The 21,966-nt window shown below is 33.7% G+C and overlaps 1 protein-coding gene across 1 annotated transcript in view; it reads right to left on the bottom strand.

The window, feature by feature from the left end:
- The window catches only part of LOC145689343 (uncharacterized), a 380,527-nt gene that overhangs the window by 95,118 nt on the left and 263,443 nt on the right, over positions 1-21,966 (bottom strand). Inside the window, exons 6-10 of the mRNA XM_081763491.1 lie at positions 16,169-16,293; positions 15,909-16,011; positions 11,382-11,670; positions 3,090-3,143; positions 315-399 (exon numbers count right to left, since the gene is read on the bottom strand). Coding sequence (XP_081619617.1) covers positions 315-399; positions 3,090-3,143; positions 11,382-11,670; positions 15,909-16,011; positions 16,169-16,293 — 656 coding nt within the window. The remainder of the gene's footprint in view (positions 1-314; positions 400-3,089; positions 3,144-11,381; positions 11,671-15,908; positions 16,012-16,168; positions 16,294-21,966) is intronic.

The following is a 21,966-nucleotide window of genomic DNA, read 5'->3' as shown; positions in this document are numbered from 1 at the left end:
TCAACTAGTTTTCGTTCCACTACTTATTTTATAGTCATTTAATTTGGTTGTATATCCGCTTTATTTAGTTCAAAAAAATTAATTATTGGAACTTCAATTAGAAACTTGGTTTAATTTTCCATATACAATAAAACCAACTTAAAAGTAATTATATAACCGAAGTATACAAAATAGATTGAAAAGTGAACAGATCACAACTAATCGACTCGAAACATTAAGTCTCATTTTAAAGTAAGACTCGAAACATTTTGACACATTTAAAGGTACTATTACTATCAAATTTAGCAGAATACAAATAATGAAGTGCTACTCACTCAATTTTAGCAAACGTGTTGATAGCAATTACTTGTCCTTCACATCCTTGAAAACATTCGATGCTTTCATGACGTCTTTGGATTCCTGAAGGTAAAATAGGTGAAAAGATAACGCTATACAGAGCAACATCACAAATGTTTTAATCTTTTTGAAATGACGGTTTGCAATTAAAATTAAACACAAGATATCATAAACTACATTAGCATTAAAACTTTTAAAATGAATATAATGACCCTTCAAACACGAAATATTAGGAATACATGTACTGAATGCCTTAGGAAAAGAAACTAGCTGAAAATGTATCTTTATTTTATTTATTAGATAAACGCTCGCTTCTAAGAACTGACTAATATAAATTTTGATTTAAAATAACGAGACTAAAACTTTCAATTTAGTATAAATATATTATACATAACATTGAAAATAATAGTTTTATTCTATCCAAAAGTGTCAGTATTCTCATTTCTAGAAATCAGCGGAAACGTTTTCCAACAAATATTTTCCTTTCTTCAAATTATGTTAATTTCATTTAAGGTCGTACTTTAATAATCATCAGAGATAAGCGAATATAAACGAGAAAAGATAGCATTTCCTTCTTCAACTGTACCGAAGCAGTTTCCGTACTGCTTAGAAACAATATTATATTGAACGATTAACCAATGCGTATCATTGTACATAAAATATTTCTGGAAACATTTGTCTGTGATTTATTATTATTATTATTATTATTATTATTATTATTATTATTATTATTATGACAATACTTCCTTTTTATGTTGTATTAGATCAAATACGGAAGTTTCACAGTGTTTAAAATGTAACGAATATATTTTTATCTAGATATTTGTATCTCATAATTTTACTACATCGTTTCAACTATTACCAAATTCAAGTGTACTTAAATGAGAATTAGCGTCAGTGAACAAACTCACTGCATGATAAACCTACTAGATAATACATAATATAGATTTTCCACACATTTAAGACTAGCGTTCAATATTTATCGATTGGTTAATACTGTGCTCATAATACACGGTTGTGAACTTAAACCCAGATTATATTCTTCAGTTAGTAGGTAGTTTCTCACTATCTCAGTTAAGAGTAAAATTTTTGTAATTTAGGGAGAATATATCTTTTTGAGTAATCTCAATTTTAATTCTTTTCATTATATATTTGCTGTTTTATGATTTCATAAATGTTATATAAACTGCATGAATACGCCTACGCATTGAAGGAGAAACATACCGTCAAAAATCGAGGAATAAGAGAAGTGAAAAAAGCATACATAAAAACACAGATTTGGTTTCAATAGGAAAAGGTATTGTCATGACTCATCACACCAAATATTCTATTTGTAGAATACGTCAGGAAAAGCTATTTCAGAGAGCAGGAAAATAAACGTAAATAAAGTACAACTAAAAAGGAAAATTTTCACCCACTACTATTTCGTTTCCTCCACCATCTCAATAATTCACTTCCCCAAAGAAAAGGCCTTTAACCCGATATACAGCATAAAATTTTGAAATGAAACTTTCTTTCCTCTACCTCCGAAGTATAAATTGATACAGAAACTATTGCTGTTAGAGTATGGTATTTGTATTAGTTACTTCAACTCACACCAAAATTATATTTTTATAAATCTATTTTCTGTCTTTTTTTTCATTTTGTGTCCTTTGAAGACCCTAAGACTGTCGCATCCGTTATACTGGTAGCCATACCTGTAAGCTAGGGGCGAACCCCCTTTATTGATTTCAGCGCCATTGATTTATGTAACCTTTTTCAATGATTTAAAAACATAAAAATGTCATACTTCCCTAAATTTCGCAATATATCTGATGTGTAATACCGGTTTCTTCAAGCTAATTCATTTCTAAGAAAAGAGATCTCGGAGATATGCAATTACTTATTCAAGCAGTAAAATAGACAAATATACTAAATCAAAATAAAGCATCATTTACTAATGACAATGAGGAAAATAAAATTGCCTGATCATTGTACACATTGAAAAAAGGATTAAAGTCGACTGTACATTAGAAATTAATTAGAAAATTATCTAGTTCGTTTAGTTGCACTTCCTTCTCTGTGCGTAAAAGTAATGGATTTTTTACTTTTTCAATATTTTTAACCTATGGTTTTCTGCCTTTGATAACAATGAGAGTTACGTGTACCTACTGGTTTGATATCGTCACTTGTTTATATCAGCTTTAATTTGTTGTTTTGGATATCCTAGGTTTACTATATACGATACAATTTACAGTATCTACAGTATTATTTCAAGTATGTGATTGTCTCATTTCTAAGAAATGGAACTGTACCATCACTTTTCCTATGTTTTCTAATCTTTTTATATACTTCACAAGGCTGGAAACTGTTAAAAGGTAGTTCATTCATGCCGAATTTTTTTACATATTCATAACAGCATAATATTTCCGTTCGTAGTACCAGATTTTTTACGGAAATAATGTACAATTAAATGCTATTGTTTATTCCTCACCTACTTCAGATCTAACATTTAAAGAAGTTTTTATTAGGTTAGGCTAATAAACAAAAAAATTGTTTTTACCTGTGCCTGCGAAAGTACAATAGTGCCATAGAATATTTTTCTTTTTTAAATTATTATTATTTGGTCCAAAACTACAGAACAAAAATACATTTCTATTGACGTCATTAACTATATGTGAAAATATAATATTAAGCTTTAGTTCTAGTCATATTTACTTCTTATATCAAATATTAAATTTAAGCTTTATTTTTCATTACAAAGAAATTGTTACCTTGCCCTCGAGCAACACAAAGGTGTCCCTGAAGATCACAGTTCTTATATTTACCTGCAATAGAGATAAAAGCTATGTAGAATTTCACATACAAAAATTAAATGTCAATAAATTTTAAAAGAGAATAACTATTTCACAATATTCAGATCGATGCTAGAATTAAGATATATAAGATTATGGAATTATGGGATCATTAAGTATTTTTCTACTATTTTACAGGATCAGAGTTTAGTAAGCCATTTAGTAATAGTCTGTATGAGACGTAGTAAGAAGTATATGACCACCATTAAGTAGTTTGCTTTTTAATGACGTATTACTAATGACAATTTTCAGAAATGAATTCACTAGTACTAACAAAACTGTTACAAATAAGATGAATTGGTCAATAATTAAGTAATAGTCTTACAAACAGCCCTATATATTTAGGAACTTTCCCTTCAGTTTTTCATTGACATATCACAAGCATATACCATGTGAGGTTAACACATAATTTTTTGGCACTTACTGCAAACTGATTTCAATTTCATGTCTCTTTCGTAGACAAACAACCCAATGTCTTCGTCCTGTAATCCAGTCTGTTTGTATGGCTATTTTGAATGTATTTCCCGAGGAATTCTTGGAATACATACAACCATTTTTCTAATACTAACGTCAACAGACTCATTCCAGCATATCGTCTAATTAGAAATGTTTATGATAACATAATTTATCCATTTACACAAGCGATCTTGAGCAATCTGTAGAAAAAACAAACTAGTGGTCATAGTTTACACCTTCTGGAAGTTTAATGTGTACCACACACACCTCATCCAATGTGTCTACCTCTCCTTATGTTACATTGTACGTAGCAACTGTTTTTGGCTTCCTTCCGTCGCTAGTTTCTAGATCAAACTTTTCATCATGATGCTTTGTAGATACAGATATTACATTTTTGTTTCTTCGTGGTACATATGAGGCTATTCTGGTGTCTGAGTTGAATACAATAAAATTGACGTTTATCTCCCGAGTTTTAGCTGTAAGTTTCAGGGAAGGTTTCTTTTTCAGGCTCCAAATGAAAAGAGTTCTGTTTTCATAAAACGTTCACTGATTGGTGCGCTATCCATCCCTAATTACATTGTGACCAGTTTTCTCAATTGGCATCATCAGACGCATAACTGCTTTATGAGGTTCATTTGATATTTTAGACTTTAACTTGCTAAATCTCGCTGGGGGCTTCGCCCTTAAACCCCCGGTCATGGGTTTGCAATGAACTGTGTCAGTTCCTAGAAAACTACTCTTGAGGAATTTACTTCCTTTACATCAGACACCTGTCATCAACACTTACTATAATTCAACGCGTATTATTTCCTGAATTCACTTGAACAGAAAATACAAAATTTAATATAACGAACTAAATTCCTACGTGTACACTGACAATTATGCAAAAGGCTTATTATGTGCGCTTTACGCAAATTTATACATATTAAGGACAACAACAGTACTTACTTTCTGCTACATAATTGACTACTTTGTCTTGGAATCTCCTATATTTTGAACTTCGTGTTCTCCACAGACTCTCACGGTCTACCAATATGAATTTTGTTTCAGAATTTTTAAGCGTTTATTCATAGCATTTTCGTGAGCACTACGATTAGCAGTGTAATATTGTACAAGGTATTATAATACTAAAATTCGGGTTAACTGTATATACATATTACCTGCAGCAAAAGTAATTCATATTTGTTATATAAGAGCATAAAAAGTGTTTGCAGACTTCCTACATGTTTATTTTGTATTTTCAACGAAGACATCAACAAAATATTTAAAAGTATATAAAATTCCTCTACTCATAAACTACTCCCTAACTTCTATTCATAAATACCTCTAATGTTAAGTACAAAGAAGATAATGCTCATAAATGAACAATCTGCATAAAAATCTTACACCGAAAATAAATGTAAGATTTTGTTTTGAAACAGAAACCTTCATACTGTTCTACGTGCCAATGTTTGGCTAACGGGGTGCCATGCAATGCGAAATGAGAAAGCGGATGACTTTATGTGTATAGGTGTCTAAAAGTTGTCAATAGAAAGCAGCGATTTACAGTAGGGGTTAGCGTGTGTGATTCTGTAACCACTCACAGTAATCTGGTCGCTGTTCGTGGTTCGTGGTCCTACCAATAAGGATTCTCCTGAGACTGGAACTTACCTGGACAGGACGATGAAGGACCTCTCCAAGAAGAGGTTACAAATTGTTTCCAAATCGCTCGTCGCTCTCAATGATGAGACGAGCATTAGGCACCGAGAGGTTTAGGTGTCTCGTCTCGAAAACCTCACGGACGATCAGACGGTCATCCAGACCATAACTCACGCAAACATCACTCACTCAAACAACGAAAACACACTAGATTAAATAACACTATACTTATTTTTTAGAACATTATTATATGAAAAATAATAATATAAAAAAATAACGAGGAGGAAGGAACACAACAATGAACACAGCATATGTATGATAATTTGCATCACTAAAATCACACTTTGCCTTTCTAATTCACTGTAGCCATTTATATATATAAGATTATAATTCAGATTTCACTGCAAATGCTTCTCACACGCCATTAACGCACTTTGGGGAATAGCACTGGGTGAAAGGTTGTCGGGACAATTCCACGTATGAATCCAGTTACTGCACCAAAAAGTCCTGAAGCCTAAAGATGAGTCTTCAGCAAATTAAAAAGAAAGTAGATGGTGATGTTGGAGGGCGCGTGTATAATTTTTAGCGCACAAGGTTTGAGAACCTGGGACTTCACTAGTTGGGGGCGAGCCGTAAGAAAACGTCCTTCGCTGGATAATAGCTAATGCCCCTTAACACAAAATCATACTTGGTTCCCGACGCAACGTGCGTGGTTGCTGCGTACAATACCGGAGTCCAACTCCCTGAGCACCAAAGCTCCAGGTGCGTGCTGCAATGTCGACTGAAGAGTGTTGGCAGTTAATTCCAAAAAACACTCAGTTAAAGCACCTGTATGCACATGCAAGCAGAATACGGAAAATAATTTATGTTAATCTTAGTCAACTACCCACAATGGACGAGACACTGCGATAACTCGGGCGTGAGAAAGTACAGTTAAGGGATTGCAAAACCAACGCAACCGGCGTCACTCCGGTCACTTGAATACCTGTTCTGGTCTAGTCTGCTCTAATCTATTCTAATGTTTCGCAAGCGATTAAAGAAAGCACTTGAGTCAGTTCCCAGTAACTATAGAATATATACTATGCATATAAAAAGTCAGGGAGAAACACTGAAATGGTTCGTCACTAACTGAAATGTTCGCACCAAAATCAATGTTTTAAATATATATATGAAAAAGCAACGAAAGACTTCTTTGTTCAATTGTGTGGGGAAAGAGCAATTCCCACCGAAGAAAGAACTTATATGCGTCGCCGAATAAAGTACAAATTGAAAATAATAATCACTGTCTTTATGAAATATACAGAACTCCCACAAAAAATACTTCTATATCCTCGTGGCTGTTATAGATTTGGGGTCCGAAAGGGAACGACCTGTTTAGTGCACATGGAGGCAGGTTGAGATCCTCTGGCCGTATAATGAGATATGAATAAAAATAGGTTTTTCACCAAAAATTTAAAATCAGTTAGTTGGCAACACTGTGATATGGTGTGAGACTTACTTGCATAAATGATGAATGGTTTTGCAACTGAAAAAGGGCTATTTAAAATAGTTAAAAACTTGTTCACTAACTACCACATGATGAGGTTCCTGCATGAACAATATCTAATCCAAATGTTTCATGGAGTGAGAAGATCCTCTTGAATGTTTGTAATCGGATTTCCTTATCTTCCGTTTCTTCACACGTTGAAACCATGTTGTCTTCCTGTGTTGAATATCTTCCATGTTTCTCCAACGATGAGTTGATGAGGGGAGAAGGGGATTTTTAACACTGGTGTGAGAAACGAGGTATGGTTAAAACACCTGTATGATAACTTTTTTTACTCAAAGTGCGTAGAAAGCGTTTATAGTGTTTTTTAATTCTTACTTTTTAAAAAAAAGAAAACACTAATCAATACTTTTCACAAAATGTTTTAAATGTTCCGTTTTCATCACTTTATTTAATTATAATATGAAGTAAATATATACACTCAAAACCTATTCATGAAATTGTCGACTCAAAGAATTATCAAACATCTTAATAAAAGTTAGTAAATGTCTTGTTTTAAATATACTGATATCTGTATTTAAAATATTAAAATATGAATGATTATGCAAATAGCAAACATGTTAAACGTATTGAGATATTAAGATTATTGTCAAAGTTTCATTGAAGCATTCTGAGGCTGAAAACAAAACGGAAAAACAAAGTGAGACGGGATAATGTCCCTATGTGGTTAAAAGTGGTAATCAATTAAAACAAAAACTGTATTTTATGTTTCAACGTGAAAAATATGTTGTCAACATTAGATTGCAGCTCGTTTTACGTATATCGTGAACAATTTATTTTAGACCCGTTTATATTACAAAGAAAATTTCAATTAAGTGCTCCGATATGAATTAATTTTGAAATCGGCCGTGCAATAATAGAAAATGTACATTAACTACAACATTGTACACGACAATAATAATATGTAAAGCAATGTTTGATAAGAAGTCGGAAGCTTAATTTTGTAAACAGTTCACTAACGATCAGCAATACCTTTGGACATTTAACGAATCGTTTTATTTGGTTTGTGTCCGCCAGATCTTCTGGAGAAACACCTAGACCAATTGTTATATTCCGATTGTAGACGACTATTTCTTGCATTACATATTAGCACCAAAAATCCTGAAGAATCACTTCGTTGGTTTGTTTCCACAGTATGTTAGCAATGTTGTTTGGTTTTAAAGCGAACTTTTTTCTCACCAACGGAACACGACACTTGTGGCTACATGCTCGATTTGCACTCATGCTTCCAGAGTAACTAATAAGAGTCGTGTATACTACGATTAGTTCCAACGCTTACTTTGCCCATCTTGGAAAACTTATTGTTGGCAATGATCACCGACAGGTGCCAGGATATTCGAGTTTTAAGATGGAGAAGAATAAAGAAATGGCAACAGAGAAAGAGATCAAGTCTACATAAATTCGTTCTTCCCAAAGCAAACTCACTTCTCACTTCGAAGAGTTCTCAACGGACATCTCTCATTTCTCTTCATAGATTTTTCTTCCATATAATGTATTTTTGGAAATAATCTGGAAAATGGATACCAAACCCATGCAACAAGAGGAAGTTAGGAAAAATGAAAGTAAATATTCATATTATTTAGTCGTAAATTGATTAATGTCATTTAGGAAGGGAATCGGGCATTGTTCTCCCATATCATACCATAGGCCTTTTTTCTAGTCATCAGATGGATCCAGTGGTATAAATGAAATTTGACATTACTTTTAAGTAGGCAAGTGGAAATGTACAGCAGTATTTTAATGTCCAGCAGCAAAATTACTTGTACGATATTTATGTAATTCTCATAGGGTCGAGATATGGTCAAAGTTAATAATGGTGTACATATTAAGTTGAACATTATAGCTGTTGGCACTTAGGCTATTTTGGCCTGTTACTAATGTCCAATTTCTGAGTGCTCATAAAGGTAAAAAGTTCATTTACAATGTCGTAATTTATTAAAGAAATATGAAAAATGTTTTTTTTTGCAATTTCCTAATTTTAGAAAATTAAAAAAAAAAGAAAATGGGAAGAAAACCCGTTAAGTCCAAAAAGTAAAAGTGTAAAGGAGATAGCTTCACAAGGATTTCTCCTCATCCGATTCTCTTCAAACTTAGTACATATATATACTAGACTGAAAGTAAATCGACACGCATTTTTTGTTTCTTTCGAAAAATACGTTAAGGGATACAAAGGGTCCCTTTTCATAAAAAGAACCCTTTGACTAAAAGGGTCACATTAAAAAAACTAAACTCTGACGATGCAAAGATGGCTTCAAAGTAGCAAATACGGTTTTGTCTTTTTTGCAAGAAAAGGGTTATAGGGGCAATGGGGCAACCGTAATACATATGTTGTAGATATTGTTATCCTGAGATAAAGTCTCAAGGTCACAACCACAAATCACTAATCGTTTGGTCACTGCAGGGTACTTTCTTGAAAACAGCCGATTATAATGATGCTCTGGATTTCGGTAATATTGAGTAAACTAAGATATGTTGAAGATCTTCTCACGATCAGAAAAAGTCTTAATGTACACAATAATCGAACTATTACGTTTGGCCACTATAAGTCCAGATTTTTTTAAAAAACAAGCGGGTGTAACGATATTTTTTATTTCGATGTAAATGAAACTGTGATTTGTTGTAGATGTCATGATCCTGAGAAACATTGTCTAGGGCTTTCCACTGTTTTGCTTTGTACCGCAAGATGAACATCTGAATGTTGTCTATGTTGAAATTATGTTGGCCGCTACTCTCCCCATCCCTTTTCCTAGTTGTGGGATAGAACATTTCAGGGTTTCATACAATTCTACCAAAATTGCAGAGTATCCTTACCTTCTGCTGTTTTAAAAAGTGTGGCCTTGGATTCGGAAGTGGTCGTACCACCTTTATGTTTCAACAGTATAGTGTTTGTTATGGTAGAATGTCTGTACGAAGTTACCTTGAACTCTTAAGAGTCTTAAGAGTCATAAACATTGGTATGATGACCATCCATGTCATAACACAGCTGAATTCTACGCCACGTTCTCGCAGATGTTTTGCTTAGATACTCCTGAATCACGAACCCCATAAAGCATTTTCTGATGTCGTTAGATCGGAAGTCTTGGAGGCCACGCAAAGGGAGCTGGTGGTGGCACAACCTCTTCCAATCCAGCGGCCAGAAAGCTTTCTGATTTAGGTAATTACGCACGTGAATCGCAGAATTGAGCTAGTGCTCCATGCCAAGCCAATGTTACAGAACAAATGTGGGTAATACCTAAACCCGTCAGAAAACACCAATTACGGGTACGCCCACATCCGGACTATGCTGTACAACATATCACAGTTTCAGGCAATTACACCGAAATCCGCAATACTTCCTGTTCGTTTAAAAAAGTGTCCTTGTATTGGCCAAACGGTCTATGATGGGTGATTCTGCCTCTTGAGACTTTTTCTCAGGAACACAATATCTACAACATATCACAGTATCAGTTATTTTCATCGAAATGCAGAATATCACTATCTTCCCTGCTTTCAAAAAAGTGGCCCTGTAGTGGCCAAACGATCAGTGATTGGTGGTTATGCACATTAAAACTTTTTCTCAGGACCACAACATCTGCGGCATGTCACGGTTTTATTCATTTTTACCGAAATCTAGAATGTTGTCATCTTCTCTCTTTCCAAATGTAGCCCTGTAGTGGCCAAGCAGTAAGTGATTTGTGGTTGTGCCCCTTAAGACTTTTTCTCAGGAACACCATATCTACAACATATCTCGGTTTCAAGCAATTCCACCGGAAAGCAATTTCCATAAGAATTGTGAAGTCCTTTGTCATTTCGAAGCGGGCAATTACCCACTATAATACTTTTCTCGCAAAAACGACAAAAGCTGTATTTCCTACTTTGAAGCCATCTTTGCCTCGGCAAAGTTTATTTTTTTAATGTGTCCCCTTTAGTCGAGGGGATCTCCTTTTGAAAAGGAGCCCTCGCACCTGTTAACGTATGTTTTGAAAGAAAGAAAAAATACGTTTTGATTTATTTTCGGTCTAGTATACATGTGCCAAGTTTGAAGAGAAACCCTTGTGAAGCAATCTCCTTTACACTTTCACTTTTTGGACTTAACTGGTTTTTGCCCCAAAGCTTCCAATTGTACATTTTAGAAAATTGATATTTCTTACCTGTAAAAAGATTGTTTCATGTTGAAGACAATGGACTATAATCAAAGTCTTTAAAATAAACAGTATTGTTATAGTAGTTATTTTACTGCGAGTCTACGATTGTCTTTATACTAACAGGTTTAATGGGCCCTAGGGACTTACTTCGTTGTCTATGGCACCTAATTTTTTTGGTACATAATCATATCTTTGTTATGTTTATCGAATGGACTATGTTTGACTCGGACTTCGTTTCATGCACATTCCTTGTATGTATTCGTATGTTTATTCTAGTACTCAATGGCGTGTTTAAGGGAGGGTTGCGGGCTGAAGCTCCCCGAAAGTAAATTAAATAGCTTGCAGATATTTCACATTTCTAGAAATAAAGTTAGAAAAGCCCCCAAAAACAAAATCCTAATTACGCCACTGATAGTACTTATGATTTAAGAAAATTATCATACGTACCGTGATATTGGAAAACAAGTGGTGAACATTGACACATTTCCATGATAGGCTGATATTCTCTTTGAAGCTTACATGAATGTTGTGTGTAAACTGGACTAACATCTAGTGCCTTTTCTTGCTTAAAGTAACATTTACGTTGTTTTGGAGTAAGATTCCTTATCCTTGGAGAACTAACGGTAGTTATAATGTCTACTGCAAATAAAAGAAAATTTCCGGTTCCGGTTGCGCCTTGGTATAAGATGTTATTTAAGATTCCTTGTGGATATTCGTAGGAAGAACTCAAAAACACCTAGAATTACATAAAGAAAGACATAAAGATGTGTAATATATACTCAGTTATATATATATATATATATATATATATATATATATATATATATATATATATATATATATATATTAGAATTGTATTTATATTTAAGTCTTAAAACAAAATTTCGAAATAACAGATTTATGTTTCTGTCAAATAAATATAAATCTTTGAAAGATTTGGATATTCAGTTATGAAAAATGTTGTTTTCCGAAACCGCGTTGTGCTTTCTTGATTCTATATTTTGAATAGTTTGTAGGGAATTAAGTATGTATAGGTATATCCAGAATTTAAAGGAACCCACTGATGTCGTTACACAAAGTTTGATTTTGTGAATTTAGAAAATGGTAAGTCATTCCTCTCACATCAAGCTTAAATTGTAACCCAGTGAGTAACTTAGGTATCTTTTACGAGCAGATTAAATTTAATTATCAGTGTATGGTGCATGTGGTAGTTAAGTGGTCGGCACTCTTGACGCGCGTATTTTGCAGGCAGTTATCATCTTAGATACTTTCTGCCACAACATATTGCATATTTTATTGTAAATTATTTTTGTTTGTGTATTTGATGCGATAGTGGAGGAAGCAGGAAGCGTATTGTATATCCTTCCTGCTTCCTTCGCTATCGCATCAAGTACACAAACAAAAATAATTTATCATCTTTAGTAATTGAAGAAGTTCCTCGTTTTACATTGTCACAATCTGTTCAGTTCATTGCACAGACCCGATCTGCTGTTTCTCATGTAGTACGAAGTTTGCCTTAATACATAACATCAACAATACAATGCTATAATTTTAATTATTTTTAATAACAGTATATACGAATATACAGGGTGAGTAGTAATTAATTCCCAATTGAAATTATTTTACAACATACATAATTGTTTCGAACTTTTTAAATACTTAAATAAATTTCATGAAACAAAATTAATTTTATTTTTATAATAGAATTTATTACCTGATGCCATTGCGGGTATCAGTGCGGTATACGGTGCAACGTCAAACCTGACATCCCGGTATGAGACATGTGATTCCATAATTGAAGTAAAGAGATGGAGGACAAATGTGAAACCTCGTGCCCCGATAAAAACAAACTTATAATTAATTTTCATTGGAGTTACTGTACGCAGATTCCGTAGCAGGTATTAGAGTGTTCACCCCTCAACATAAACGACGAAGAATATTATACATGTAGTTCAGAAATTGTCAATTTGACATCTTTACAAATCACAAAGACAAGCATCCCCTTAAAATGATTTAACTCAACAAATAATCCGAACTGTTCTAAGGAAAATCTTGAATTTTCGTTCATATAAACCACCTTACTGTCATGAAGTCTCGTCGAAAGACTGTGATTATCAATTGAAGTATGATAAGATTATATTTGTTTAGTATTAGGACTCCTCCGATCTTTCGTTTATTATCTTGTGGTGAAATGAAGCCGTGTTTCATGTTGAGACCCTGGTTAAGTTGCACAATTGTTAATACTGGGAGGTAGAGGATCTGAACGTGATTTTTGAAAAAAGTGAATATTGCTCAAAGTCACAGTAAGCCCTGCATAACATATACGAGAGTTGTAGATCCAGACGTTATTCGTAACGCATCGAATGCAAAACAGTGCCTTACTATTTTTGTATTCACGTCTTGTATTCACAATTATAATGACCTCATGAAAGATATGACCCCTTTTATGCAAGATATGACCCCTTCTCATTTTGCACGTCCTAGACGTGCATAGCTCGACATGCATTTTCCAAGAAGCTGGTTTATGTGTCATGACCCTTTTGAATGACTAGGAAGGAGTCCTCGCTTAACAGCCTGCAACCTCTTCATCTGTGGATGGAAGGAATTTTAAGTTTATCGTACAAAATCAAACCTCTTAATAAACTGGAGTAGCAAATTCACATATTAATTTTTAACTTATCGCTGATGTGTCTTCAGAAGTATGCTGTATAGTCTTCGAAAACTATTGGATAACCGTAGGATTTCCGTGGAATTTGTACCAATGCATACTAATTCTATCATTGAAGAAAACAATGTTTTTTTTCTTAAATGGATATTGTTTAAGTGCTTAAAAAGTTATAGACAATTTTGAATAGGGGCCTATGGAACCTCTCAGCAAGGGGCATTACCATAATTCACACAAATTTTTGCATACACAATACATAATTTACGTTACTTATCCCTCTATTTCACAAACACTCGTAGATATAGTAATGAACAATCTCCTTTTCCCTAAAACCTCTTTGTAACATCTTTATAACGGAAAATTACTATTCTGAATTCAAACGTATTTAACGCTGAGAACACTCTCTACAATTCGAAAAATAAATCTGAATACAGTACACTATACAAAAAAATCATTTCAAATACTTCAACTGTTTTGACGTAATGTTGAGGGTAAGAAAGTCAATTTGAATGTGGTTAGAAAATAAAATATTGCCCCTTTCTAATTAAAAGCAAAATGCCGGAACATACTGAGATATTTGTTCACTTATTTCTCACATTTTCAGTTTCATTTTCTTAAATTGATGCGCTTGCTACATTGTTTTTTTTCACAAATTTTGAACTCACTCTTCTCCTTTAGGATACGCATGTACTGAAAATGATATTATTAACAACAGTAAAGGAAATAAATTAAAATGTTGAAAAATCTTCAACTGTTGGTCCGTGATAATGAGAAAGACATTGGCGCTTTGAATGTTGTAAAAATAGGAGAGGTAGACTCCTTTTTCCTAAAAAATAGAATCGATAACTTATTATAGGTTCAATTTATTTTAATTGAGGGACTTATAGACAGAAATATATCTCTGTAACCGAAAGTATTTTGGTGATCTCAAATTATTTACCCTTCACTTTGAATTTCCGGCGACAGGCTTCACAACTCACACACACAAAATAGCTTGAGCAAGGTGATTTGAATGGGAACACTTCCCCTTAATATCGTTATATTTTACAATTATATATTCATTCGTTTATAACAAATCGATATTGTACAGTTCATTGTCTACATTAAACGTTTTTAATCCCTTGTTACCTACGTCTTCCTTCTTACTCCTTTCCATTATTATCAAATGTTATTTTTGTTACTATTTCAACCCAGAAATTTTTATATGGTGTAACGAGATGACGGACAAATTATAGTCTATGTAGATGTAATTTTACTCATCGAGGTTTTGACTGTGGGATTTTATTCATAATAAGCCACATACAACCTCCTCTATTGGTACATCTACAGTGTCGGAGCACGCTGGGCAACCAGAATAGCCATTTTGGATGGTCACATCTTATACCAAACGTTTCTGGCAATATCAAACGAGAACGATGTGCAATGGGCAGGATGAACTCACATGAGACATGAATTATAGTTGACAATTGCTGTGTGTTTCTGTGCCACTTGCTCTTTCATATATTGGTTTTGGCCTCTTGTCAAACATCGTATATTACTTTTCCATTGATATCACGGTACACTTGATATCACGTGTAACGGTCATGTCCTAACTAGCTTAAACTTCTAATTCTCAATATAAGCAGAAAACGTATTGGTGGTAAGAGGCTAATTGTGATTGAGAACAACATACCAATAAGACACGTACAGCCCCTTTGAGCTGAAAAAATCGATGTTACAACTGTATAAGCATTCCTTTCCCTGACAAAATCTCACATAAACATTTTTAACAAGCACATACATGAAATATATTTTATTAATGATAGTGTAAGAAATTAATGATACCAAATCGATACAAACAGCACGTTCAACAAACTAAAGAGACTGCAATACAGATGGTTAAGAGATAGTTTCGGTTAAATGTATTATGCTAACAAGTGCCCAGAATGTTTAATTTTAATAACTAAAGTTAAAATAATAGTATTTTCCCTCTTCTATGTGATTCGTTACATTTTTCGCTACTTTCAGCAAAACCGTAATAAACTTGGAAAAGCATGTAATATTCTTTAAACAAAAAGTGTTTGGGAATGGGATTTGGGAGGAAATGGTTTCTGTTTCTGCTTAGATTTAATTTCTTCTTAGATGAACTATACACAAATCATATAATTATAAATTAAATTCAAACATACTCGAAGAGGTTTATAACGTAATAGAAATAATATAAATAATTATTATGTACAGGAATAATTTAATATAAATATTACAATATTTTGATGTTTTTATTAGTACATTTGACTACCAAATGATACAGAAATGATAGTATTGCTTACCCTCGACCCTGCTGGTGTATAAAAAAGAGCCATTGCGGGAGGTATATCAGTACTCTTAAGTGAATTGTTCTTTACCATTTCTTCCGCATATTCATAACCACTTCTGTAAAAGTTAAGGAAATACAATTTATAGTTGTGTCATAAAACGGATATTTGTATTAAAACCTACATTTTCACAAATAAAGGGACTACAAAACATTTTAGTATTTAAAAAGTTTTAAACGAGTTTTAAACGAGTTAGAAAATATGGTATGCTTTACCTGGTAATCGCCGTCAAAGCTGAATTATGAGATACACAAGAACCAAACAGAGTGTTCATAAAGTCTCCTGGAATGGTACTTTTGGTATCAAGATTCATGTATGATACTTTAGGAAGTCGTCTAACCTGCAATTAAAAAGGTTGATGAGAATTACAAATATTAGTTCGTGTCTAAGCTTGTTGAAAAGATGTCGGACTAAAAGAATTATTATTCTAATTTAACTTATTTGATGAATTGCTAAAATACTTTTGCAGGAAATAGTTGTAATCTTCTACTAGATTATTGTCTAGCATAGCTAGGAACTATTCATAAAAAATAATTTTGTATAAGGTTGTGGTAGGGTTCTTGTATGTTATGTAGTGCCCTCAGCAATAGTAAGAATTTCTAGTAATATTTTCTAAATTCATTGGTGTAAATTTTCTATTATAAGAGCTGGCAACATTGTAGCTTCCGGCTTCGGTGGAGCAAAAAGGGAAGTTGCTCGCTTGGAGGGAGACTGTTTGTTCGGTATGGCAGTATAAAGTAATGTCTGAATTTTGTGTCAAATAATTCGGGATTTTTCGCCCTGAACCGGCATCATCCAAAAAACAGGCTGAATCTAAATGATAGCTGAAGTCTTTCTTTCCCTGATTAACTTGTTAGTAGGCAGTTTAACATAAAATATTAATTATAGTGAGTGAACGAAAATTCTGCTCTTTGTCTGAGCCAGTTGTCACATATGAAGTGATAGTGCTAAACCATGTGTTTAACTGTTGCACAACTCTTTTCTTCAATAGTGTAAAAGTGCATATCAAAACCTAGTTGTCAGTGTTATTTAACATACGTTAGAACTTTTGAATAGTACTTTTGATGATGTCTTTTAGTTTATAGTGCCATGAACAACTAAAGATGATCGAGTAAATTCTTGAAGAAACCCCGACTCTACGTTCCATTCTTCTTAGTAGCTAAGCTCTTTACAGTTGAAACATCATCTCAGCACCAACTAATGATTATTTCATCTTTTGGTTTATTTGAAATCTAATCTTGACGCTATTAGTTATGGCATTCACTGAATCACTGTTACTCATCATGAAGAAGCCGCATTGTAAGGTGGTCGATGTTATATGTGTTTTCAAGCTAGTTTGACTTTTCTCCGAAAGGCAATACTATTTCTGGTGGAAGACGTAATAAGTTCCAACCTAGGAGCTGTCATATCGTCTGTGCTGTGTATTATTATGACCTACTTTACTATACTCACTCCTATCAAACTCAGCGCTTGTGTTTCCGTGTGCTATCAAGTGTAATACTGGAGCAATCATGGCGTAATTGGTCCCTTAAGGCCATAAGCAGTGATTTTAAGTTGTTCTAGAGTGGGAACATTACTTTTGGAATGTCTGGTGGCGCTCCAGCTGCGTACAGCCCTGGTCGCGGAGTCAAGTTCCGCTTTGGATCCTCTGCTTCAAGGAATTATCACTATACTCTGCAACAATCACCTATAGTTGTTTTATTAAGGATGTATATTAATTTCACCCTTGTACTTTCGTGCATAGTGAATATAGGTCATCATGTTCGTAACTACAATGTGCTTTGAGAATCCCACTGGGTAAGTCCTGCCCGTGATTGTGTGATTTGCACAGGATTCATGTACCTACAAAAGGGTCAATAGAGGCATTATTGTGTTGATACGAAGGTAGTCTTCAAGAATAGTTTTATTAATGTTCGGTGTCAACCTTCGTAGCGACTTTTGTTAAGTAAATGCTATCGCTCAGCCTTTGTACTGAGCTAGTGCCTTGAATGAAACGTATTCTTTTAGTGAAGCTTAGCTGTTTCGTGCAAGCTTTCTTGGCCCGTATGCAATGATGTTTGCTCGTTAGCATGTTGCATCTTGTTCGCCCCGACAATATGTTTATGCTGGCCTTATCTATCTTCTTGCACTGAGATTTTCTTTAATTTTATGTGTGGTGAATTCAAGTGCTGTTTATTAAGTAATATCCAACCAGTGCTAACTGTCACTCTCCTAGCCTGCGAGTTAATCAAGTAATAGTGTGATTACAAGTAAAATTTCGTAATATTATTCACAAAGTGTGAACGCAGCCTAAATTCCTCTAACTGGTGCTAGATGTCCCTCTCCGTGTACACCGGTTCCTAGTAGCAACCTTTTGCTACTTGGCTTCATAATATATTGCATGGGACATCGTGCCATTCATAAGCCTCGAGTGCTGTGCCGTTATATTTTCTTTGTGCCTGCTCGAGATAAAGTGCGTTATTCAAAAGGATATATTCAGTTTTCTTTTTGCACATCTTTTAGTGAAATGTTCTGCACTATCTTTATGTCTACCCAGTTCCTTTTGCATTCTACGAAGTATCCACTTTGTTTTAATATCACGAGCTACCCGATCGGTATTTTCCAGATCAATAAACCATTTATTATAAGTTTTACGTCCGCTAGTATGCAGCCTTACATATGCTTTCATACGACCTTTCATAAACAATTATGCTGTTCATATAATAGCGGAAGTTACACCAGCTGCGGTCATTTATACCTATTAACTCAATATTATGGAATAATATCTTGTAAGAATGGTAATGTGTATTGTATGACATCATACACAGGTAAGAGGACTCATTTCTGTTATAGTGTTTTTTTGAGTGCCTCAGTTTGTCTCTTTACTTATTGAATGCCCCTCGTACTTTTGGGAGAATATGGCATTTAATTTACTGGATTTTTCAAAATATGAGTCAGAGAATATATTGTATATTCCTAACATTGCGATTATAAGTTTTACTACTAGCACTTCAAGCTAGAGCCCTCTGTATACAATGATCATGAGATCTTTTATGCCTGTCCCATTATTAATGAGGGTATTCTTAGGTATTTGCGATTATTTAATTTTCTAATTCCTAAACAAAACATGCTGGAAATTTGATATCATTCTAAAATGATGATAATATTAATTCGATATTTATTACTTATTCTGCACATAAACACTCAAGTAAACAATGTATAGTTTCTGTGACATTGTGAGGTTTCTATAAAAAAAAGTGTATATAATAACTTTGGAATATCTTTTGGTATGAAAGGTTGGATTTAAAAAAAAGTAAAAGCAACAGTACACAGGTAAGGCATCCTTGCACTGAACATCTGCATTACTGTCACTTCAGATTCTATGATTCTACAGAATATGTGCACTAGTAGACCACATGTAGTTACAATACGTACAAGCAAGATAGCTTTACAACGAGGAATTATTTCCTAGACGTCAGATTGCATGAAAAAGGATTTCTTCCAGGAAATCATTGTTTCACAAAAAGTATAAGGAGACACCCCATTGTACTCGAGTACAAGGTACTTGTTGCACCCTACCACATTATGAAACTCAAGTAGGAAGTTTCTTGAAGCCATGTTTCTTCTGATGCTTCTCAAAGGCAACCTAACTGGCTCTCTATATTTATATCTGTGCATGTACCCTAGTGGACAAAACTTTGCCTTAATCGTGCTCGTAGAGAATCCCATCACGATTTATTTAAAGTAAGCACAAATTGCATAAGAATTGGTTGTGGACTATTTTTAAAATTTCTACTAGGGTGTTAAAGAGCAAGTCTATACAATTAACACCCACATTAGTTGCATTAATGGAGTATCATAATAGAATAGATATGGGTTCAAATTTCTAAATTTGCTGTCTAATACATTAACCCAAATACCGTAATATGGATTCGTAGTATGTACATTGTCTTATTTTAGAAGATTTACGTTTTCTGCCTGTCCTGTCTGTGTTGATAATAAAATCAATTGTCTCTTGCAATAATTCTAAATTCGGATGGGAACACAGATTTGATGACCTTCCCGAAACATTAAACAACGACATATTAAATGCACCATCTCTACAATTTTGATAGCAACTTGGAAATCGAGTCTTATTCTGATGGATCCATTGTTCAAGTCGGATATTTTCTCTTTCTCTACCCAAGATCTGGAGATGAAAACTTAACCTAATATTGCTGTCGCAATCGAGATAAATCGTAACTCAGTACGTTGGTGTAGAAATAGAAACTTTATGTACCGATATACTTCCGATGAAAATTCCGCTACTTATTACTGACATATTAAATACTACTTATTGACTGACTTATGACTGATATACTTACTGACTTGTTATTAATTATTAAATATAGATGCAAAATGTCTGACTTCTAAAAATACAAGGCCCGATAAAGTTGAAAATATACTCCATTTATCTCCTTAGTGGGTTATCATTTTAAGGTTTGTAATTTACAGGTAACACTTGAAAGCCACGCTGACATTATGAATCACTTGGAATCGTGAAAGACCACTACAAAACGAAAACCGATAATTTTTTAGGAAACTGAAAATTCTCATGCTTTTCATTCCATTCTTTAATATAACAGTATCATAGTTAATAGTTTGTTGTGCACAGGAATTTACAATTTATGAAAAGTGATCTTCAGTGTATTTATTTCTCCACAGTGCTCATCATTAAATGGCAGTATAATGCAAAAACACTATCCAATTTATTAGAGGTTGAGTTCCCTTGATGTGATTGGCAACTCGACGTGCATGATATAAACATAAACAAACGCAGACAGCGTTTCAATCAGCACGTGACCCGAAGAAGAGCACCAAAGATTGGCGAAAGAGCCAAATAAAGTCACCTTTATATAGAACTGTTGCTGCACATGCTGGTTCAAACGTTGTCTGCCTTTGTTTATGTTTATATAACGAACGTGGGGTTAGCGTTTACATCAAGGGGACATAATCTTCAATAATCTGGAGATTATTTTTGCATTATACTGCCATGGAATGATCCTGTATATAATTGTACCTATTTTTGTTCACCGTTTACTTTTAAGTAATGCATTCACTTTGTTTCGCAATATTGGTTTTCGTTTTGCCGCAATTAGTTTAAATGGTCAAAATACTTTTTGTCAGTAATAATCTTGATCAAGAGTAATATAACGATCCCTTTCTTTGTATATTAAAAGGAAAATTTTAATTCATTTTTGACACAAATAAACATGAATCCAACTATACATGTTCATCCACTTTAATTGATCCTCATGATCTTGTAATTGGTGGTGTGAAGTATTCCTTATATGTCTGGCCATATTTTAATGACATAGGCTCCTTGCATCAATATAAAATGAATATATTATTTCTCTTATCTAGTAGGTTCAAACATAAGACTGTCATTTCGCTCATTTTCAATGGTCATTACGCTGTACTCATGACCATTAGATTTCTAATCCAAACACTCATAACCATAGCACATTACGCTTGAATAGTTGTCTTAAACCAAAAATATGTTCTGTGACCAAAAATAGTGTGAAAGTCGGAAAGACAATTATCGAATACAGCTATGCTACTGTATAGCATTGTATTCGATTTATCTTTAACATCTTCGTGTACACACACACACACACACACATATATATATATATATATATATATATATATATATATATATATATATATATATATATATATATATAGTGCTTTTATGGTTCTAGTTCAAATTCAACTATATTTGTCTGTAAAAGACATAGGTGCGGAGTTTATAGACATTGGTGTGCAGTCTCGTGCTCTTCTTATGAAACGAAGTTGTAATACATTGTATTCTCATAATAATTCTCTGACTTACAGTTTTCAAGGTATATGCCTAATATATCGCTTGTAATTCTGCTCCCCTCCTTTATTTCGTCGATTACATTCAGATACCTTAATAACGTTGTCGTTAATGTTTTTTTGTATTAGTAGATCAACACCACATCAAAATTTAGTCGCTTGGGAAATTTTACGA

The sequence above is a fragment of the Thermobia domestica genome, chromosome 7 (assembly GCF_964235325.1).
Source record: "Thermobia domestica chromosome 7, izTheDome1.hap1.1, whole genome shotgun sequence".
NCBI lineage: Eukaryota > Metazoa > Arthropoda > Insecta > Zygentoma > Lepismatidae > Thermobia > Thermobia domestica.
Note: the sequence above shows the minus strand (reverse complement) of the source record. Positions and strands in the feature narration are given on the sequence as shown.